Here is a 22,546-nt window from a genome sequence, read left to right as displayed (position 1 = left end):
TCTGCTGGTTTCATCAAACTGTGACTTTCAGTGCACGCTGGTTCAGTTTGGAGTTTAGTGCGAAGTAGTTGGGGTGATGGTCTACACCTCCAAATCTGCGGATATAGCACGATGGCTTCACCTCTTTGTGATGAAAACAACTTTGCTGCATACAAATGATGGACTTAAGTTATCTCTGGGTTTTGTTTAGGAGGATCAGATGGAGTGAGAGTCTGACACAAGGATTGGTGCAGCATTTTTAACTTTATTGTGGAAGTTTATTGTGGCCAAATTGAAGATTATACAAACAATATAAAACATCACATTTGCAGTCTGCACCACAAGTTACAAAATATATTTTTTTTCCGAGCTTCAGAAGAAAGTCTGCAGTCCACTGCAAGGACCCGAACTGCTTTTGTACAACATTGTGCTTTACAAAGAAGCGTTAAACTTGAAATTAAGACAATGGTTTAACTCACGTTTTCTTGATTACATCAGTGGTATTAAACAGAGGACTGAGGTATGCTCGATCAGAACTAGTTTGAACAAAATCCAAAGTATTTGTAGTTGTTCTGAACTCCTCAAATACAGGAGACAGCACACAGTTTACGGGATGAAGGGTTCAGGATGTGGCCCACACGTGGAGTCAGATCCAGTTCATCCTCTGAAACTCCAGGAGGAGGAGTGAAGCGAAAGTGCTGCAGGAGGCTGGTGAAGAAGATGAAGAGCTCCATCCTGGCCAGACTCTCTCCGACACAAGCTCTGCGACCTGATAGAGAGAGAGAGAGAGCGAAGGAAAAGCTTTAGGTCATCTGCCAGTAAACTAATAAGAGAACAAAAGGAAGATGTTCACCTCATCTGCAAATAAATGAACATGAAGAAGCGATGCCTCAGCTCACAAACCTGCAGAAAAAGGCATGAAGGCTTCTCGCTTGACAAATTTTCCATCTTTGTCCAGGAAGTGAGCAGGATGAAATCTGTGTGGATTCTCCCACTCAGTCTCATCATACAGGACGGATGTCAAGAGAGGAGTCACTGCGGTCCCCTGTGGACGATGCAGACATTGAAAAGATTTAGTGGTTTTTAAGGAGCCCAGAAATTAATTTCTACATTATATTTTATCATATTTTATGAAGGACCAAATAGAACTTATTAAAAAAAAGGGAAAAAAATAAAGAATTAATAACATAAATTAATAAAGAAATAAAGACAAATACATGAAAATGTGTAATAGAAGAAAACAAGCACCAAAGTGGGCTGGACAGCTTCGCCTCAGACTCTTCACGGTTCATTATTCGCTTAAAGCTTAAATCAAGCGTGCCAAAAATGTACAAATAATCCGAGGTTACGTTGACAAAATGGAAGTGTGAAAATATGCATTTTGATATTTGCCTCTGGGGAGCAGAAGTGACCAAGTAACATTCATCATTGGGGTTGTTTCAGTAGTCTAAAAATCTCAAACATCATACTGATGTTTTCTGGCCGTATTTTAAGCTATATTAAGATGTATTTATATTGTACTGGGCAGTAAATTCACAATTACACAATATTTTAAGAAAAACAAAACAAAGGAACTTCTTCCAAAGATTATTTTCTCCATTCTTTGTATTCAGAGAATATCCATTATGAGATGGAATAATAATCTAAAAAGGGGGAGACAAAATCTCTTCTTTTTAAAAAACCAACAGATATGAGATTTCTTTTCGACCCTTCTTTTTGTTTGTTCATTACGTTAAACTTGAATTTTTTAAAATATTCTAGTTTTATTTTGGTTGACTTCTAATTTATTTTTAAATTTAAATACAATTAGCGTCCCTTTTCCTTAACAATGTCAATAAACACATAATGCAAAATATTAAATTAATCGTAAAATAAAATGAAAATTAAAGACAAAAACAAAAATAGATTAACGAATTTGAAAAATATTATGGAACAGAAATAGATTAAGAATAGAAAATATTGCAAATGATTTGTTTTTCGTACATTATGTATATTCTCATTTTTTATTCTCTGCTCATCTTTTAACCATTAGTTTATTCTTCCAAGTCATCTTGGGTCCTCCATATTAGGCGTTTTATTCAGTTTGACCTTTTTAATGAAGTGACCCTGGAAGGTGACGTCTTGGCTGGTTTTGTGTGTCAACATGGGGACGATGCTGGCCAGTCTCTGCGTCTCATGGATGACGGCGTCGGTGAAGGGCAGGTTCTTCCTGTCCTCGACCTGCACCTGACGACCTCCTATCACCCTCCTCAGCTCCTCCTGGACCTGGTCTGGGAAAGACTCTTGACTTGTTTTTATGATGAGAGTTTTGTATTGATAAAGCACATATCTTGGAACCGTATGTTTAAGTCTGTAAGCCGTGCACATCTATAACTCCTTACCCCTGTATTTTTGGATACTTGGCCATAAGCAGAAGTGCCCATCGGAGTGTTAGTTGCTGTCGTATCAGTGCCAGCAGCAAACAGGTGCTGCACTGTCACCATAAGATTTTCATTGTGGAAGTGACTGTTGTATTCCCAGTATTCCTGCAGGTTATAGATGTATCAGCACAGTTATTATTAAGATCAATATGATCCAAAACATCAATGTTATCCCCTCACCAGAGACACCAGCTGGAGTTGGTAGTGTTAAGACAAGTTTTTCTAATGTGCCTTTTGACTAAAAAGATAATTTTATGTGAGGTGCACCTACGTGGTCCAAGTGGGACTCAAACATTAAAGGTCTTGTAAGGAATTCAGAGATTAGTTTCAAAACACATTATAAATGTTGGAAAGTTATTACTGAAAACGTGTTTGCAAAGACTGTGAACCATTTGTACTTCTGGATGGTGGCATTAGGACCGTCTAAACTGTTTTTTCGCCAGTTTTGTGGTTCAGGATTTTTTAGGCCGGGGCTGAAATCATGACTCGATGACCACACTGGAGTCATCTTAGCAAACCCCACCCGTCTTCACAAACCTGGTTTTGGAAAGGCAAAATAGAAACCCGTGACATTATTAAGTATTATCTCGGCAAGCTCAGTCGGTGGAGCAAGAAACTATTACTCCCAGGGTCGTAGGTTCGAGCCTCACGTTAGACATTCTTCTCTAATCTCCTTTTATCTGTTGTCTTTTTTTGTATTGTATTTTCATGATTGTAATGGGGGCTAGCCGGCGCCAGGAAAGGTCCCGCGAGGGGATCCTCCCACATCAAGCTGCCGTCCCCTAACCCGGCCGAGTTGAATCCCCCAGGCAGACTGCCCGACGCGGGGGGCCGTTACCGGCCTCACACCGTCCACAGGGCTGAGCGGTCTTCCCTACGCCACATTTCCCTACTACCGCCTGTTCGGACGGTGATTGATGCTGGGTTCTTCTTGCTTTTACACTGACTTTAAACAAATCAATTAAATATAATGTTTTAAATCTGAAATTAAATAGGTGATGAGATCAATTTAATAGTATGATTACTTTTCCCAACCTCAAGATTTTGCTTTCGGACCAGAAGACGTCCACGAGGCCTCTGCACATCTGTGGTTGAGGGTCTCCTTCAAACGACTGAACAGCTGTAGTTCTGTTTACCTGTTGGCAGCAACCATCCTCTGGATTTCCCTCAAGTTTGCAAACCATTTTACCGATCCATGGGAACATGTTATACACCTGTTAAAAATGAGTATGAAAGTTTTAACAAGCGAGTGAAAATGTACATTATTTCTTCAATTCAGTTGGCCCAAGTTGTGCATAGTGTATATTAAAATCATAATGCTTAAAGTTTAATCCTAATAAACATATGAATGACACCTGTACTGACGGGGAGGCCCACAAGTCGAATGCCTCTGTTTGTTCGTCTACCAGGGATGTAAACTCTGATCATCATATTCAAATCTGCTGCCATAAACAATGGAGCAGATAATATTGGAGACTGCGTAGTTTACTGGTTGGGTCGTATCAAAAGCTTCTCCTGCAACAAGGGAAACAGGAAAAAACATCAGAATCACAGATTTTTTCTGCAACATCCAAAAAAGGTAGATAATCACATTTCATTAAAAAAAAGAAAAAAAGAAAAAGAAATATATATAGTATATATATATTTACCTTTATATTTCTTAAGCACCTCTATGAGGTGTCACATTCCTCAATGATTTTGTCTTCAGACGCCCTCTTGCCCATCCCAAGTCTCTGAGGTTCGTCAAGCAAGAGCGCTCATCTCTTTCCACGAGTCACCGTTGGATGTTAAAACCCCTGAGATTAAACACTTTTTATTAGGGCTGTTAATCGATTCAAATATTTAAAACGCGCTTAATCACATGATTGTCCCATAGTTAATCGCAAATTTAGTCACATTTTTGTATCTGTTCAAAATGTACCTTAAGGGAGATTTATTGAGGATGTATACTACTTGTCAACATGGGACTGGGTCAATATGCTGCTTTAGGCAAATGTATGTATTAAGGCTGTCAAAGTAAAAATGCAATTTGTTTAAACATCAGTAATTTCTTTAACACACTAAATCAATTCAATTTTAGGGTTGTAGCGGGTTCAGTGTTATTAAAGCTAGAGTGAAGATACTGGTATATGAAATCCTAAGGAATCCATTGGTATCAACCATGTCAGTGTGCTGACTTGACTATGACTTGCCCCAAACTGCATGTGATGATCTAAAGTGGGCATGTCTGTAAGGGGAGACTCGTGGGTATCAATAGAACCCATTTACATTCACACATCTGAGGTCAGAGGTCAAGGGACCCTTTGAACATGGACATGACAGTTTTTCCCCTTCCAAAATTTAGCGTAAGTTTGGAGTGTTTTTTAACCTCCTTGCGACAAGCTAGTCTGACATGGTTGGTACCGATGGATTCATCAGATTTTATAGTTTCATATGATACCAGTATCTCCACTCTTGCTTTAGAAAACTGAGCCGCAAAAGTTGCGTTAATGCGTTAAAGAAATAGTGGCGTTAACGCAATATTGTTTTAACGCGTCATCACGTTAACATAAAAGTCAAACAGAACAGGAAAATGATTAGTAAAGACCCTTTCTCCTCTTACCATGGCCTTGATAATTTTCGATGAGTATTCGTGGTGAATTTTTTTTCCCCAAACTCATCAGCGCAGGTGACGAGTGCCTCCTTCACCGTCTTGTATCCAGCCAGGAACACCACTTTTTTGGGTCCCAAATACACCGTGAACACCGATCCATATTTCTTAGGAAAGCTAAGAACAGGACATAATGTCATGATGGTTGTAATAAAACAAACACAATGAGAAGAAAGACAATGTGATTGAAGGATTATTGTGACTGGAGAGCAAACACAATAAATTACCCTGAAGGAAAATGTTAGCGCTGTCATATACGGGTAGGAAAACGGTTTAATTAAGCATATTTCACAAAGGAATAATCATGTTCTTCATCGGTATTGCTTCAACCGCCCATTGCTCATTTATCCATCAATCACAGGTCATGACGTCAGTGTAGGAGCAAGCATTAAAACAATCTTAGCCTAAAGTTGTTCAGATAAAAAAATTCCCAAAATTCATTATCGGGTATCACGATTAGCCAGTTTATGCATCTGATCCGATACCATAAACCTATTAACCAGAAAAAAAATCAACCAGAAATGATGAATCTCCGGCGCTCCGAGGATGCCTTCACTGTGCTGTCGCCTGGAGGTATCATGGCTGCTACTGGCTGCTACTGTTTTTAGAGCAGCGAAGAAGAACTGATTGCAGGTAGTTTGTCACGTGACGATAGCAAACAACAACAGTGCGATGCTAGTGGAGAGCCATTTGGTAATATTTCACAGTAGAAAATCCAACAAGTAAAACGGCAATATGTCCAGGATGTAAGGCTTCCGTTTGGAGGCGTGGCGGGCACCATAGTGTGGTGTGAATATTACACCCTGCAGGACAACTAGCACCTAGGATGTCCACTGAGGAGGACAGCTGAGAGGAATTCAGAATACGACGGTACGACGGAGTATAAGGGCCACATTGAGGAAAAAAATAAATCTGAAATTTTGAGAATAAAGTTATAATATTATGAGAATAAAGTTATAATATTATGAGAATAAAGTTATAATATTATGAGAATAAAGTCATAATATAAAGTAGTAATTTTACGTGTTATTTTTCTTTTCTCGTAAAGTTATTACTATTCTCGTAATATTACGACTTTTCGAACTCAGAAATGGAGGAACAACTGGTTGATTCGTGTTTATTCAACGTGTCTCCATGACGACATCCATCCTTCCTCGATGTTCAGTACAAAGTAAAAACTAACATCACTCGTTCTTCCTGCCCGTCGTCGGCCATGTTTGTTGACACTAAAGTCACCTTTGATCGCCAGAGATGTTACGAGAGTCGGGACTCCTGTCGTTCATGAATGAATCTGTTAGTGTGTGCTGTTTGGGCCAAATCGTCCCTGTCATTTCTCACCTTCAGAAGTGACTTGTAGGGTCTCTTGAGGTCAAGCTGAAGCAGGTTTCCTAGTAATGGAAGTGGTTTTGGTCCTGGAGGTTTCCTTCCTGTCCTCCTGGGAGCTGAAGGAGACGAGGTAGACGAGCAGCAGGACCACCAGAGCCCCCACCAGGAGACAGAGCTGGAGGACTGGACAAACAGATCTAATATCCCCATGATATTAAAAAGAAGTGTCCTGAAGTTGCTACTCCACTGACAGAATAAAGTTCCTTGCAGATCCTTAGTGGTTTTTGGGTGAAGAGTCTTGTGTGTCTTCAGGTGGAGAGTAGTCAGAGCCCATGGAGGGACACGCTGTCAGAACCAGCCCACTTCCTCTTCCTCTTCTTCTTCTTGTTGTTGGTCCTTTGAGGACAGCGATCTTTAACTAATCGTAGTTACACATTACAGCAGATTGTTTTATGTCATGTTAGTTGTTACATAACGTTTATGTATTGTGTGTGTGTGTGTGTGTGTGTGTGTGTGTGTGTGTGTGTGTGTGTGTGTGTGCGTAGCGTGCGTGCGTGCGTGCGTGCGTGCTTGCGTGCGTTGCGTGCGTGTGTGTGTTTGTGTACTTGTACAGCTATCTTTATGAGGACCAATTTGAGTTTAGGGTGTTTTCACGGCATCTGTTCCCTTTCAGCCCTCCAGACGGAACTCATAGCGATGAATCAGACATTTTTTTGCGCATATGTGAACACTACAAAAGGACTCAGACCTCGGCTCTTCTGTAGTAATGTTGTCTTGTGTCTGGTGTTGACGTGCACAGCGCAGCTCGCTACCGGAGGCTGGTTTAATCCAAAAGGGCGCAATGCTTTCTCCAGGTTGGGCCCGTATCGAGGTCGGATCATGTTCTCAACACAAACGAAGCGTACCGAACCATACCGCAGTTCGTTTGGAAGCGATCAAGACCGAACCGAGACCACCCCTTGAAGGAGGGTCTCGGTTCGCTTGTTTTGGGTGCTGCACCCGAGTGCGATTGTTGTGTTCACTACCTGCCCAAATGAACCGCACCCAGAGGGTCAACGCTCAAGGGTTCATTCAACCCAACTAAACAAGGCAGGTGTGAAAACGCCCTGAGACAGCTGTCAATTAGAGCAGTTCAACTAAAATGTTTATTGCACATATTGTGTAATCTCAATTTGAATACTAAAAAATCAAGTATGAGGCTTAGACCCGTAGGATCAGTGAATCATGATCTCTACTCCTGATGTGAGGTGGTTGCACTGATGGAACATAATAATAATGTCGATTATCGTGTTAATATTTCTGAGTGCGAAGGATGGTGGTGTAATACGTCAGTATACAGTATATAGCTAGTATTCTGTCTACAGGTGCAGTTTGTGTTGTTCAGGAGCTCAGTGAACCCCCTAGTGGCCGTAACAAGAATGCATGTAGGGAGATCTACTATATATTTATATTAAAGCTGCAGCAGGCAGAATGTTTTGCATCATTGGCAAAAATCCATAATAACCTGCAGCATAATTGTAATTCAAGTGTTCTGAGAGAAAACTAGACTTCTGCTCCTCCTCATTGGCTCTGTTTTCAGGCTTTAGAACATCTAGCCGTGACGGGAGACTTTGACCAATCACAGGTCCATTTCAGTAACTTTAAATAAATATGATCATAGAACAAACATGCTGAATTGTTGTGGTCATGTGGTCTCATCGGAGGGTAAAATCTCCAGAGCTCTGCTGTTGTTGTTATCCACATTCTCACCAAACTCTTCCCCTTCACTTCTCAGAAATTAACACCAAGCTGCAAAGAGGAACCAACTAATTCTCAAGGTGCAAAGTGATGAAAAGCTGATCCGTCTACGTGATTGGAAGAAAAGATTCTAGTCACACAATAAGGAAGAGACACATTACTAATAACGGGAAGTAAACGCTGTATCTCTCTTAAAAGAAGCATGAGGACAGAAACTTAGACAGTTGAGGGTGTGAGAACAAGAGCAGAGACGGAGACGGAGACGGAGACGGAGACGGAGACGAGAGGCACGATGGCTGAATTTAGGATTAAAATGACTTCATTTGTGATCCTGCTGCTTCAGTGTACAGGTAAGAATATTTATATACATGACTAAAAGAAACATAACTAGTATTAATTAACTAACATGGATTTAAGTGAGAGAGTCACGATGCTGTTTGTTCTGAACATGGTGTGTCGAGTGGAATTCTTGTAGAAGAGACTTTGCTAATGTTGGTGTATTAAATATCCTCACATATAACTATAAACATAAAGCAAGTTCTTATCACAGTTCATGTTTATATGTTTCTCTCATCTTCATCAGCAGTCACTGGACAACCGTTCCCTCCGTCACCGCCGGAGCTGGAGATGAAGTCACTTTGCCTTGTACCAATGTGATAAAAGATCAGGACAAATGTGACGGTACTACTTGGATCGCCAGTCGTTCTGGGGAAACAGCAGTAGAGCTGATTGATCTTGGGAAGATTAGTAACAATCTGTTGGACAAAGATAAATCTGACAGACTGAGTGTGACAGAGAACTGTTCTCTGGTTATAAGGAAAGATTCTCGGTTGAGGATGCTGGTCGTTACACCTGCAGACAGTTCAGATCAGGACAACAAGATCCAGATGCTGTGGTTCTTCTGTCTGTTGTTTATCAGTGAGTATTACATCATCATGTCTTCAAACTGTCTCATTAGAACAATATACTGAAACATTACATTAATTAATGATTACAGTGATGAAGTTAATTTTACTCTTGTTGTCTTTCTCTCCATCTTCACCAGTGACTGGAGGTAAGGTGAATGATGTGGTCACCTTGTTCTGCTCTGTGTCGACATATAGACGGTGTAGATAACACAGTGAATTGGCTGTATGAGGGTAATAAGGACTGACGTGGAAACAACACCGCTTGGCTGTTTCAGCCAGGGTGACATTTCCAACTCTTCAATCTTAATCAGAAGTCAACTATTTTGAGTTACTGAAGTGTAGTGTGACAGGATGAGAGGAGAAAGGAAACACTGCTGTTTAAGCAGCCAGCCCCCCAGTTCTCATGTGAGAAAACAGGTACGTTTGGTTTTATTTCATGTTTTAGTATTATTTTAAATGTTTCTGATTTAGTCTCTTCTGATGGTAAACATGAGGTGTTTTATCACCATTTCTTGTGTTTTGTTATTTCATGTCATATTCAACAAAATAGGAGGATGCACATCAGAGGGAAAAAACGATACAAAACAAGGTATTGACTTAACGTCTTACATCTCTCTCTCTATCTCTCTCTCCTCTCTCTCTCTCTCTCTCTCTCTCTCCTCTTCCTCCTCTCTCTCTCTGTCTCTCTTTCTGTCTCTCTCTCTGTCTCTCTCTCTGTCTCTCTCTCTCTTTCTCTCCTTCTGAAGTCTAAAGTATGAACGTCAGACCGTCTCTTGTGGATGGAGATATTCACGTTGGGAAAAGCACGTTGATTTTCTTTCAGCTTGAACAGAACAGAAAGCTGCAGTTAAAATGTTTCTCATGTTGTTATTCTGATTTCCAGGCTGGTTGAGGTTCATTATTGTGTCTGCGAGTTTAGCAACGCTCATAATAACCGTTGTGGTGGTCAACGTATGGATGAGATCTAAAGGTGAGAACATTCATATATGTAACTTTTATACACAAGATGATTTGATAAACCTGGATTTACACTGTGGGAACTAACTCTTAATTTGTCTTTTCAGGGAACCAAACACAGACGGATGACGACAATGCTGTGAGTTTTAATCAACATCTTGTGTTTGTGATATTTAACTGTTTACAATAAGTACTGACTGTATTGTTTTCAATCTAAGAGGCTGCAGCAACAAAGGTGATTTATTTGTTCCGTTTTAACACAGAGGGTGTTGTGTTGTTTTTCACAGGTGCACCATGATGAAGATGAAGATGAAGGTACAGTGACGTATGAAAACGTTGAAGAACCTTCTGCTACTATCAGACTCCACTGATCAATAACTTCAACATCAGCATAAACTCATCAAACAAAATGTAACATAGTTTTGAATATTTTCTTACGTGTTGTAAAAACTGAAGTCTAAATTGTCTTCCAGTTTAAAGGTACTAAATACGGGATTGGGATTATTTCTATTGCCTCTCAACGGCTCTCAACATGGCGAGGCAGCGGCTCACGGCTAACAGTGTTAACCTGGGGGGAGGGGGGAACTGGAGGGGGGGGGGGGGATGCCACGCCAAAGAGCTTAGAAGAAAAGAGGTGAAACTCTGCTGCTTTTTTGACTACAGCCACTAGATGGTGCTGCCGCCATTTTGGACTGAAACCACCAGTGAGTGTGTCCATGGATGTATAAAGAGACGTCTGTAGATCAGAGGATATAAATCAACGTCCCAGCAGGAACACTTAAATATCCTCATTTAAATCATGATGTCATAAAAGTAGTAAAATAAACTAACAGCTGAATCCAAAGTTATTTTCCTCGCCATAATGAACGCTCATCAGACCCACGGGACCACAACGCCGTGCACGCTCATATGACAGCTTCCTGCTAGCTGTATGACAGCTTCCTGCTGGCTGTACGACAGCTTCCTGCAGGCTGTACGACAGCTTCCTGCTGGATGTATGCGGCTGTAATAATGGATATATTGGCTGTAATTCATCACTTTTATTATCTTCTAATACACCCATGGGCTGTATGCTGTCAGCCTGTACCGTGGTGGATGTATTAACGTCTCTGTTCCCAAACAACCGGCTATCGGCCAGTAGCTAGTAGCACTAATAGCATAACATCAACAGAGTTTAATGGAGTTGTAGGATATTTACTAACACGCAGGGCAAAAGACCAGGACACAACCTCTTCTACATCCATGGTCTTGTGGTCTATTGGACCCTCTTACATTTAAACAATCCATGGTCCTGTTGGGAACCTCTTCTACATCCATGGATCTGTGGTCCTACCTGGACCCTCTTCTACAGCCATGGGGTGGTCTGTGGTCTAGTGGACTCCTTCTTCTACATCCATGGTCTGTTGGTCTAACTGGACCCTCTTCTACATCCATGGTCTGTGGTCTGTTGGACCCTCTTCTACATCCATGGTCCTGTGGTCTATTGGACCCTCTTCTACATCCATGGTCTGTGGTCTATTGGAACCCTCTTCTACATCAATGGTCTGTTGGACCCTCTTCTACATCCATGGTCTGTGGTCTACTGGACTCCTCTTCTGACATCCATGTCGGTGGTCTGTTGCGTGGTCTATTGGACCCTCTTCTACATCCATGGTCCGTGGTCTATTGGACCCTCTTCTACATCCATGGTCTGTGGTCTATTGGACCCTCTTCTACATCCATGGTCCGTGGTCTATTGGACCCTCTTCTGCATCCATGGTCTGTGGTCTATTGGACCCTCTTCTGCATCCATGGTCCGTGGTCTATTGGACCCTCTTCTACATCCATGGTCCGTGGTCTATTGGACCCTCTTCTACATCCATGGTCTGTGGTCTATTGGACCCTCTTCTACATCCATGGTCCGTGGTCTATTGGACCCTCTTCTACATCCATGGTCTGTGGTCTATTGGACCCTCTTCTACATCCATGGTCTGTGGTCTACTGGACCCTCTTCTACATCCATGGTCCGTGGTCTATTGGACCCTCTTCTACATCCATGGTCCGTGGTCTATTGGACCCTCTTCTACATCCATGGTCTGTGGTCTACTGGACCCTCTTCTACATCCATGGTCTGTGGTCTGTTGGACCCTCTTCTACATCCATGGTCCGTGGTCTATTGGACCCTCTTCTACATCCATGGTCTGTGGTCTATTGGACCCTCTTCTACATCCATGGTCTGTTGGACCCTCTTCTACATCCATGGTCTGTGGTCTACTGGACCCTCTTCTACATCCATGGTCTGTGGTCTGTTGGACCCTCTTCTACATCCATGGTCTGTGGTCTTTTGGACCCTCTTCTACATCCATGGTCTGTGGTCTATTGGACCCTCTTCTACATCCATGGTCTGTGGTCTATTGGACCCTCTTCTACATCCATGGTCTGTGGTCTATCTGTGTGCTGGATGTTTCTTACTTTCATTTATGTCCATTGTTCACTTTATGCTCCTCTGGGAAGCAGCCGGGCAAAAAGTTAAATAAATAAATTAGTAAATATTTATAATAGTATAGATATTTATAATATTTGTATTGTTCAACACAGGCTATTATAATAGAAACATTAAATATGACAATAGAATAGAAATAATGTAGTTTTACTTTTGTACGGCTCTTTGGAGGCGGACGTTTTACTGGCGTCCGGTAGTCGCTTTCAGTCCAAAATGGCGGAAGTGTTGCTCTGCAGCTGGAAGCTGATGTTGACATGGAACCAACTATTGACTTTCACTTCTTAGCGATCTCCGTTCTTTGGCTACGCTTCCAGAGACGACACCTTTGGTCCTCTATATCTTTATATAGACAATAGTTGATGATGATATATTAATGCTGATATCATAGACTCAGGTAGACATTACTCCTCTATATCTTTATATAGACAATAGTTGATGATGATATATTAATGCTGTGAATATTGAATTTAGCACCTTTAACAATTTGGACTTGATGTTACGTTTGTACTCATTGCTTTTTAAGGTTAAGAGTTGTCCAAGTTTTTTAGTCTCTTTGTGTACACAAGAAATACATTTTCATTATATCATCGCTGTAAACGTGTTCATTGTTATTCCAATATGATTTGTAAACTTTGTCCTGTTGGTTTGAATGAGCTTTCAGGCTAAATATTATTTATATTTATATATTATTATAACTTGTAAATGATATAATCTGCAAATAAAAAGTGCTTCATAACCACTTGTGCATTGTGTTTTGTATAACTGTACTATGCATTTTAAAGGGGAAGGTTCATTTTCTTTGCTATAGATATTATTTCTTAAGTTCTACATAACTGAATTATTCAGGATACAGAACGTAACGCTGTCCTCACTTCTTCTCACTGTTGTTGCTGTCCAGCAAAGATGCAACCTGCCATAGTTTGTTTTAGTTGTCCTGCTGAAGACCAGATTGTTTCTGGATAAAATTTCTGGCACATTTACAATTTGTTAAATGTAATATTTGTGTCTGTTGGTAACAAAAAAAAAAAACGACAAATTATGTGGCGTTCAACAAGGGTCAATTCTTGGGCCTCTTTGTTTCAAACTCTACATGATCACACCAGATCAATTTTGTAAAATCATAAATATTCAGATGCCACATTTCATCCCATTAAACAAAAATAAAAGTGAAATAATTGATTTAAAGTCAAAGACAGGTCAACAGCCAGTGCTCACGTTAAATCCCTTTCTCTTCAGAGGAAACATGTCAGAAACATTGATCAGGTCATGAACTGTGACCTAAAGTCCATCAGCAGTATCAGCAGGGTTACACATTTAAAATATAGTGACGGTTAAAGCAGTTCTGTAAATGTACCCATGTCCTTATGTTCGGGTAGGAGTACTGTGATAGAAAACACCCGGAGTTTGACAGAATGTGCTTCTGTTGCTTCACTACCACTCTGAACTGCTCACAAAGCCAACGGAGAAGATTTAGATTTAGATTTAGAGCCACACCATTACACCTGTAAATCACATTAAAGCTACTACGAGGAACTTTAACTTAGTGTTGATTTTGGCGTTCTTTGTGGACAACAGCGGTAGCGTACCCGAGCACCAGAGTCCCTTTAGAAAACCTCTCATTTTACTGCAGCAGGGTCTGACAGTCTGCCCCATTTAGTCCTGGTTCTGGTGCTCTGTTACAACCCAGAGGTGTCTTGTTTTATTGCCCTGACTGAAATGAAAGCAAAATAAAGGGTACAATGTTTGGATTATAACAGAAAACGAGGGTTTAAGGGTTCGCAAAAAGGAGGAAACAAAAGCACACCCCCTAACCCCGAATAATCCCTAACAAACAGACTACTAACTAATGCTCTACTCAAAAGGAAAAATCAACCACTAACGAGTACTTCAGACTAGTTAACATACAACCATCTAAACTCCACTGACTCCAGTTAGACTTGTCCACAATATACTAGTCACCCTGAAGGGGATCCCCCAGAGGTGATGTCATCTCGGAGTGGAGGGGACAGCAGAGCGAACCAAAAGAAAAGAGCAAAAGAGAGAGAGCGCAGCAATATACAACAATACCAATACCAATACCGAGCGGTCACTCGTAGACCGTAACATGCTCCTAGAACTTCTGGCATTTACTTAGGTCATATAGAACGCATCAGTATTACATTGAGACTGTTTCAGTGAAAAAGTTTCCTCACAGTAACTTTAAATAATATGATCATATATTGGGTGAACAAACATGCTGATCTCTTGTGCTTATGTGGTCATCATCGGAGGGTAAAACCTCCAGAGCTCTGCTGCTGTTGTTAAACACATTCTCACCAAAACACTTCCCCTTCACCTCTCAGAAAATAACACTAATCCGCAAAGAGGAACCAACTAATTCTCAAACTACTAAGATATCATCGTTTTTCTCCAGTACGACCATATTGCACCACGTGATTGACTCACTCTGTGTTTATGTGTGGCGTCAAACATCACCACCATTTTTCAGCTGTATTTTAGGGTTATTTGCACAACTGCATTTGCAACTCGACTTCCTCAGAACTCCTGTTGTCTTTTCAGGACGTCATAAACCTCGTTGCCACAACTGTGATGAAAAATCAAGTACTGAATGAATGAAAACTGTTAAATCTACTGACTTCATCTGATGTCTTTACTGTTAAACCTTCTTATCAGCTCATATCAGTGTTTCTGATGTTTCATACAGTAAAATAAGAAGTGCATTTTTCATTAACTTACTTCACCCGGCCTCCTGAACTTCTAATTGCATTGAGAATTAGTTCTTAAAATGCATCCTTGTGCACAGAAAATAACAAAACCACTTCAAAGGCAATATAGGAATACAGGATGTGAATGTGGACAGGATGTATTAGACTCTAAAACACCAGAATAGAAAGGAAGTGTGTGCTGTGGTTTTGATGTGTGGGTGAGTAGAGGCGTTCACCATCAACTCTAATAAACCAGACTCAGTTTTCAGTTGATAATAATAAGATTCCTTTTGTCTACATTTTGACCTGAAGCGTCTCTCGTTGAACTCGTCTTTTATCTCCACACTGAACCACATCAGTTCTGTTTAGATACCGACAAGAAATCCAGAGATGAAAAGCTGATCTCTCTGCATGATTGGAAGAAAAGATTCAAGTCCCAATAAGGAAGTGACACATTACTAATAACGGGAAGTAAACGCTGTATCTCTCTTAAAGAAGCACGAGGACAGAAACTTAGACAGTTGAGGGCGTGAGAACAAGAGACAGAGACAGAGAGGCACGATGGCTGAATTTAGGATTAAAATGACTTCATTTGTGATCCTGCTGCTTCAGTGTACAGGTAAGAATATATATACATGACTAAAAGAAACATAACTAGTATTTAATTAACTAACATTGATTTAAGTGAGAGAGTCGCGATGCTGTTTGTTCTGAACATGGTGTGTCGAGTGGATTCTTGTAGAAGAGACTTTTGTTATCGTTTGTTGTATTTAATATCCTCACATATAACTATAAACATAAAAGCCAAGTTCTTATCACAGTTCATGTTTTATATGTTTCTCTCATCTTCATCAGCAGTCACTGGACAAACCGTTCCCTCCGTCACCGCCGGAGCTGGAGATGAAGTCACTTTGCCTTGTAACAATGTGATAAAAGATCAGGACAAATGTAACGGTACTACTTGGATCGCCAGTCGTTCTGGGGAAACAACAGTAGAGCTGATTGAACATGGGAAGATTAGTAACAATCTGTTGGACAAAGATAAATCTGACAGACTGAGTGTGACAGAGAACTGTTCTCTGGTCATAAGAAATATCACGGTTGAGGATTCTGGTCGTTACACCTGCAGACAGTTCAACAGATCAGGACAACAACAAGATCCAGATGCTGTGGTTCTTCTGTCTGTTGTTACCAGTGAGTATTTACATCATCATGTCTTCAAACTGTCTTATTAGAACAATATACTGAAACATTACATTAATTCTGATTATGTGATAGGTATAATATTATATGAGGAAAGCTATAAATAACTTTGAGTAATAAAAACAGTTATAGTGACATAAAAGATTAATTAATTGTGAAATGGGTCATAAAAACATTTAAAAGGTTTGAGTGTTCGAAAGTCTTTTTAAAAAGATTAAAAACACTTTAAAAACATTATTTTGGTTAAAACCTCTCTAAATGTCAGAATATGTCCTATCTTCCTGTCCATCTGTGATGTACCTGTTAAGTCTGTTCGGAGATTGATTAGTAGTACCTGCCGAGGCCTGAAGGGGAAGCTCGCGACTACAGTGCCTCATTCTCATGAGACTGCCAGAGAGTAGGCATCGTGTCAAGAGTCTCAATACAAATATTTCCCTATTCAGGGCACAACAATTACAGTGATGAAGTTAATTTTACTCTTGTTGTCTTTCTCTCCATCTTCACCAGTGACTGGAGATAAGGTGAATGATGTGGTCACCTTGTTCTGCTATGTGTCGACATATAGACGGTGTGAACACACAGTGAAGTGGCTGTATGAGGGTAATAAGACTGACGTGGAAACAACACCGCTTGGCTGTTCAGCCAGGGTGATATTTCCAACTCTTCATCTTAATCAGAAGTCAAACTATTATGAGTTACTGAAGTGTAGTGTGACAGATGAGAGGAGTGGAGAAACACTGCTGTTTAACGCCAGCCTCCAGTTCTCATGTGAGAAAACAGGTACGTTTGGTTTTATTTCATGTTTTAGGATTATATTAATGTTTCTGATTTAGTCTCTTCTGATGGTAAACATGAGGTATTATCATTTCTTGTGTTTTGTTATTTCATGTCATATTCAACAAAATAAGGAGGATGCACATCAGCGGGAAAAAACGATACATCGTCTGCAAAGAATGACACTCCACAACAAGGTATTGACTTAACATCTTACATATCTCTCTGTCTCCTTATTAAGTCTAAAGTATGAACGTCAGACTATTTTTAATGTCTCGTGATATGGTATAGAAAAAAACTATAGAAGAAAACAAGCATTTTTCAAAGGGTTTCATAAGAAGTTGATGAATATTTTCAAACCACAATCAAGACCATGTAGCAAACTAAGTTAAAACATAAGTACTCGTCATGAAAAACTTCAACATCTTATTGCATGCATTTTGATCACTTATATAGTTAAGCATTCTATTTGAAAGACATGCAAAAATTCAGTAAATGTAAACATGATATTTTGCAAATCTTTTGCAAAAAAATGCACATATAATTTGTCATATTTTAGCAACACGATGAGAACAAGAAACTGCAGCCAAAATGTTCTTCTTCCAGGTCGGTTGTGGTTGTACATCCTTGTGGCTGTGGGTTTAGCAGTACTCTTAGCAGTAATAATCGTTGTGGTTGTCATCAGACGGAAGAGAACTAAAGGTGAGAACAACTTTTATAACAAGTTTTGATTAAACTTGATTTTCACAGTGGAAAGTCAACTCTCATTTGTCTTTACAGGGAACCAAACTCAGATGGATAAAAACATGGTGAGTTTTAACCTTAATTTATACACTTTAAAAAAAAGTGGTTTTGGTATTTCTACACATTTACAAGTGACTGTGGTTCTAAAATAAACAGTTAGCTACTCACTGCAGTGAGATATTTCAGGGGGGGAAAGAAGTAGATGTGCTAATTTACAGCGTGACTCACAGTATATTCTATCATAAGTTTCCATTGATGTAAATGGAAAACTAGTAACTAGACTGTGTTTGTGCAGCGGCTGACCTCAAACCCTGCGGTGACTCCAGAGACCAACGACGACACGGTGAGATCACACAAAGGTTACACCCACAGGTTTTTATAGTTACAGTCTAACTTCCCTCTTGCAACAGAGAGAAAAAGAGAAGTCAAATTATACATGTAAACTAGAATGTGCACATGTTTCTGAGCAGCCATGATGTCGTTGTCTCTACGTAGGCTGATCCTGAAGACGGTGTTTCCTACGCCTCCGTCAGCTACACCAAGAAGACCAACAGTAAAGCCAAGGTAGGCTGTCTGATTGGTGATACTGGTAGTGGGAGTGAATGAAGAGAGTCTTCAGCCATGTGAGGCCGCTCACAGTGGTGTTCTGAGCTAATTGCATCATGCAGCATGCTAACCACATCCATGATTCTAACATGCAACATGCTAAACAGGTGTAACCTTTGCCATGATCACTATCTAAGGCCTTGTTCAGACCTGGTATCAACATGCGTCCTCAGTGATCCGATCACAAGTGATCACAACTGTAGATTCTGCGTTTTTTCACATTAAACTCTGAAATTAGAGTTGAGTTCAACCAGAGCATACTTGGTGATTGTTGGAAAGAGTAACAACGCCGGTTTAGATGAGTTTTATTTTCTTACTGTCCAGTTTGAATGAAGTGTTTTACGATGCTCCACTACGTACGGCTGATCTCAACATAATCACAAATACACGTGGATGATGGCGCAAGCTGAACAGAGAGGGGGGGCAATCGTACTCGGGCAGCTTGGCGGAGGTCTGCGCTCTCCGAGTGCCATTCTAGTTCAAATATATCTTATCTATGGACTACATATCTACAGACTATCGGACCAGACACGGGAAGTGTATTAGCAAAGGCAGCGGTGGCGGCGGCGTGGAGGGCCTCGTGGACCGCCGGTACAATAACCTTTTATTTTGATGTTAATAAAATGTACCCAAATTCACAAATATGTAGGATATTACAGCTGACATTCCTGTAGTATTACGTCACAACGTCTGCTGCATTAGTCATCTGTTTACTACGTGTTTATTAACATATAAGGCGGGGAAGTGAGATCTGATCAGGAGTAGTCACTGGAGATGCATTCTAGTGCCAGGTGTGAACAGACGTTCTTAAAGCTGTCCACTTCTGTCCGGATCACTCAGATCGCATGTTAAAACCAGGTCTGAACACGGCTTTGAATCAGCATCTTAGCATGCCAACATTTGTTAATTAGCATTAAACACAAAGTACAGCTGAGGCTGATGGGAATGTTTTACAGTTATTGGAATTAACATTTTGACCAGAAGATGGCGCTGTGGACGGACCGTTGTTACTGTAATTCATCCTGAGGGGGACATTGTCGGGACCAAAGTTTATAGCAATCCATTCAATACTTGTTTGTCGTTAAAACCCGATCTGCTCTCATTTCCAACTCGTCACATATGATTGCTTGGTCAGAAACACTTGGTGTCACTAAGGTTAGACAGAAAAACTACTTGGTTACGTTAAGGAAAAGTTTGTTGTTTGGGTTTAAATGACATAACTTCAATAAATTACATAACTTCAGTAAATTAGATAAATTCAGTAAATTACATAACTTACGTTATGTGACGTAAATTCCCTTATGAAAAAGTAATATACTTCAAGTTTATTTTATGAAGTACTTAAGTAAAGTATATTCAACTTTAAGTAGTAAATATACTAATATCAATGTACTAGTAGTATACTTGTAAGTGGACTACTTCAATACTTGTTGTGACTAAATTGGACCGCTTTTTAGTTCATAAAAGTATACTTTTAAGTTATCTTTTATGTGTAAGAATAGTATACTTTGAGTACTCAACTAGTACTGCAACTATACTATGAACTATAGTACAAGTGAACAGGTATACTGTTAGTTTACTAGATATATCCCCACTTTTTAGTTCATGAAAGTACACTTTAAAGTACTCTCAGTAAACAATAGATTTTATACTGCAAGTATACTTGTATATACTTGTAGCCCACATTTTAGTTTATGAAAGTACATTTTTATATACTTTAACTTACAGTACTTACTTAGCCAATGAGTTATGTATTACATAAAGAGAATTACTCCTTTTTGCTATTTGACTTGATGTTTTGTGATGATAAAAAAATAATAATACAAATCTTTTTTCTCGCGTGCCTCCACGGTGAACAGAGAATCCAAAACATAAAAATAAATTTATTACACAGCATCCGTTTACAAACTGTATTTGTATCCAAAGGAACTACAACTAGAAGCCAAGTTGACCTTTCTGTAGGCCTATAAGACAAGAATACTTAATTATACTTTTCTTAAGTATACCTCTATCAAAAGATTAAGTACAAGTATAAACTAAGTATACTTTTCTGTATACTTGTCAGTATAAGCCAAAGATACTTAAAAATACTTTTGTTAAGTATATCTCTGATTAGTATAAACAAGTATAAAAGGTAAACTGAAAGTATACTCTATAGTTTAAAAAGAAGTTTTAGAAGTATACTAATAGCAGTATACTAATAGCATACTTGAATAAACTTCTTTTTGTTAAGGGTTAAGAACGTTACGTAACGTAGCCTACTTACTCAACTTAAAATAAGTAAATGTTGAGTTGTGGTTTCACACGGGACACAAACAGCGGTCTGCTGGGTGAAAGTCCTGTGTTTGTTTGACCCCTCCATCGTCCTCGACCTCCTTCCCTCTCGGCCTTATCGCTCGTTGTACCACGTCATCATGGACGAACGGAGCAGTCGCTCTGAGCGTCAAATATTGCCGCGAATGGGTTTACATTGGAGTTACTTGACCACCTGCTGCATCTCATACAGATGCTAAAGGGTGCCTTGTGCGTTGGTATCATACGCCGAGGGTTGTGGCAGAACGCGGGTATTTGACGCCTATAATGAGACCGGGCTGTAAAACCATGAATGTCAACATCATTTATTTTATTTTATTTAACCTTTATTTAACCAAAAAAAACGTATTAAGATTAAAAATCTAATTTCCAAGAGTGTCCTGGCCAAGATAGGCAGCAGCACAGTTACACGGCTGCAGACATAAAACAAAACATAACAATTGAAAACAACAAAGAGCAAATTATAGAATCATAAGGTATCAAAACACATTCATCATGGTGGCACTAATGGAAAAATCAGGGAATCACCGAAGTCCTTAAGATTTCATTCATTATGTTGTCTTTAGGTATGTTTTTGTTATATTTCATTTCATAATTCATTGTATTGTGTTGTTCAATGTCACGAAGCTGCTTTGCACTTTTTGGATTATAAGTATGCCGTGTCATGTCCTGTTGAGTAATTCATGTGTGACGCTGTTTCCATCTTGTTTGCCAGGTTTGGGGTAAAGGTGATGATGATGAAGGTGAGGCAGTGACCTACAGCACTGTGAAAGCTTCCTCTTCTTCTCCTCCTGCTGCTGGAGCCTCCGCTGACCTCAGCGACCTCTTCGCTACCGTCAACAAACCGGACAAATAAGTAGCTGCAGCTCATATTATTACAGCTACTTTACATCGATAACTAATAAGGAAAACCAAGTCAGTTCTTATTCTGTGAGTGCCTTTCAGTAGGATTCACTCATGATGTGTTATTGATGTGTATAGACTAGGGGTGTAACGATACGATTTTACTACAATACGATACGATTTCCATGGTTTCGATACGATTCAAGGACGATGTTTGGCTCATGTAGAGAGATACGATACGATTCAATGATTTGAAATCGATTCAGTCATTTTTTTCCCCAAAAAGTCAATCAGTGTGACTGTGAAGTAAATATGTGATACTGGACAGAGCAGGTCAGGATTCCTCAAAGTTATTCTTTTAAGGGAATCAGGGATAAATTAATTATGGATATAAACAAGTAAACAACGATTAATGGCAAATACATACAGCTTTTATTAGAAAATAATAAAAAGTGCAACTGCAGGACCTGCTGATTCAGTTCTCAAGATACAAGGCAGTGCAATATTTAACACTACATATAATAAACCAACTTCTATTCAAGTTAAATGAACAGTGGTTTAACCTGCTGCTTCTGGTAGATCAATAATACAGAGATCGAACAGCTGATAGTGATCAAACAGCTGATATTGATCAAACATTTGATAGTGATCAAACCGCTGATATTGATCAAACAGCTGATAGAGATCAACCGCTGATAGTGATCAACAGCTGATAGTGATCAAACAGCTGATAGTGATCAACAGCTGATATTGATCAAACAGCTGATAGTGATCAACAGCTGATAGTGATCAAACAGCTGATAGTGATCAACAGCTGATAGTGATCAACAGCTGAGTCCACCTACAGTGTTCATTTGAGGTCTTTTCATACATGAAAACATCTGGAACAACATGTTAAA

The 22,546-nt window shown here is 39.8% G+C and overlaps 1 protein-coding gene and 1 pseudogene across 5 annotated transcripts; one reads left to right on the top strand and one right to left on the bottom strand.

The window, feature by feature from the left end:
- Window positions 1-255: 255 nt before the first annotated feature.
- Window positions 256-6,687, bottom strand: LOC119476803 (annotated as a pseudogene).
- A 1,626-nt stretch (window positions 6,688-8,313) lies between these two features.
- LOC119476804 lies at window positions 8,314-21,730 on the top strand. Of its 5 annotated transcripts, none has more exons than XM_037750349.1 (9): window positions 8,314-8,462; window positions 16,020-16,358; window positions 16,875-17,147; window positions 17,276-17,338; window positions 17,748-17,843; window positions 17,922-17,950; window positions 18,181-18,228; window positions 18,381-18,449; window positions 21,520-21,730. In XM_037750349.1, exons 1-9 carry the CDS (start codon window positions 8,405-8,407, stop codon window positions 21,658-21,660), a joined length of 1,116 nt encoding a protein of 371 aa, XP_037606277.1. In that variant the 5' UTR covers window positions 8,314-8,404; the 3' UTR covers window positions 21,661-21,730. The 5 variants fall into 5 exon arrangements, with proteins under 5 accessions (XP_037606277.1, XP_037606280.1, XP_037606276.1 ...); XM_037750352.1 differs by having other exon boundaries at window positions 8,322-8,462; window positions 16,023-16,358; XM_037750348.1 differs by lacking the exon at window positions 8,314-8,462 and adding an exon at window positions 15,662-15,783.
- Window positions 21,731-22,546: the final 816 nt, after the last annotated feature.

Source organism: Sebastes umbrosus, chromosome 18 (assembly GCF_015220745.1).
Source record: "Sebastes umbrosus isolate fSebUmb1 chromosome 18, fSebUmb1.pri, whole genome shotgun sequence".
Lineage (NCBI taxonomy): Eukaryota > Metazoa > Chordata > Actinopteri > Perciformes > Sebastidae > Sebastes > Sebastes umbrosus.
The sequence above is the reverse complement of the archived record's forward strand: the minus strand, read 5'-3'. Positions and strand labels throughout refer to the sequence as shown.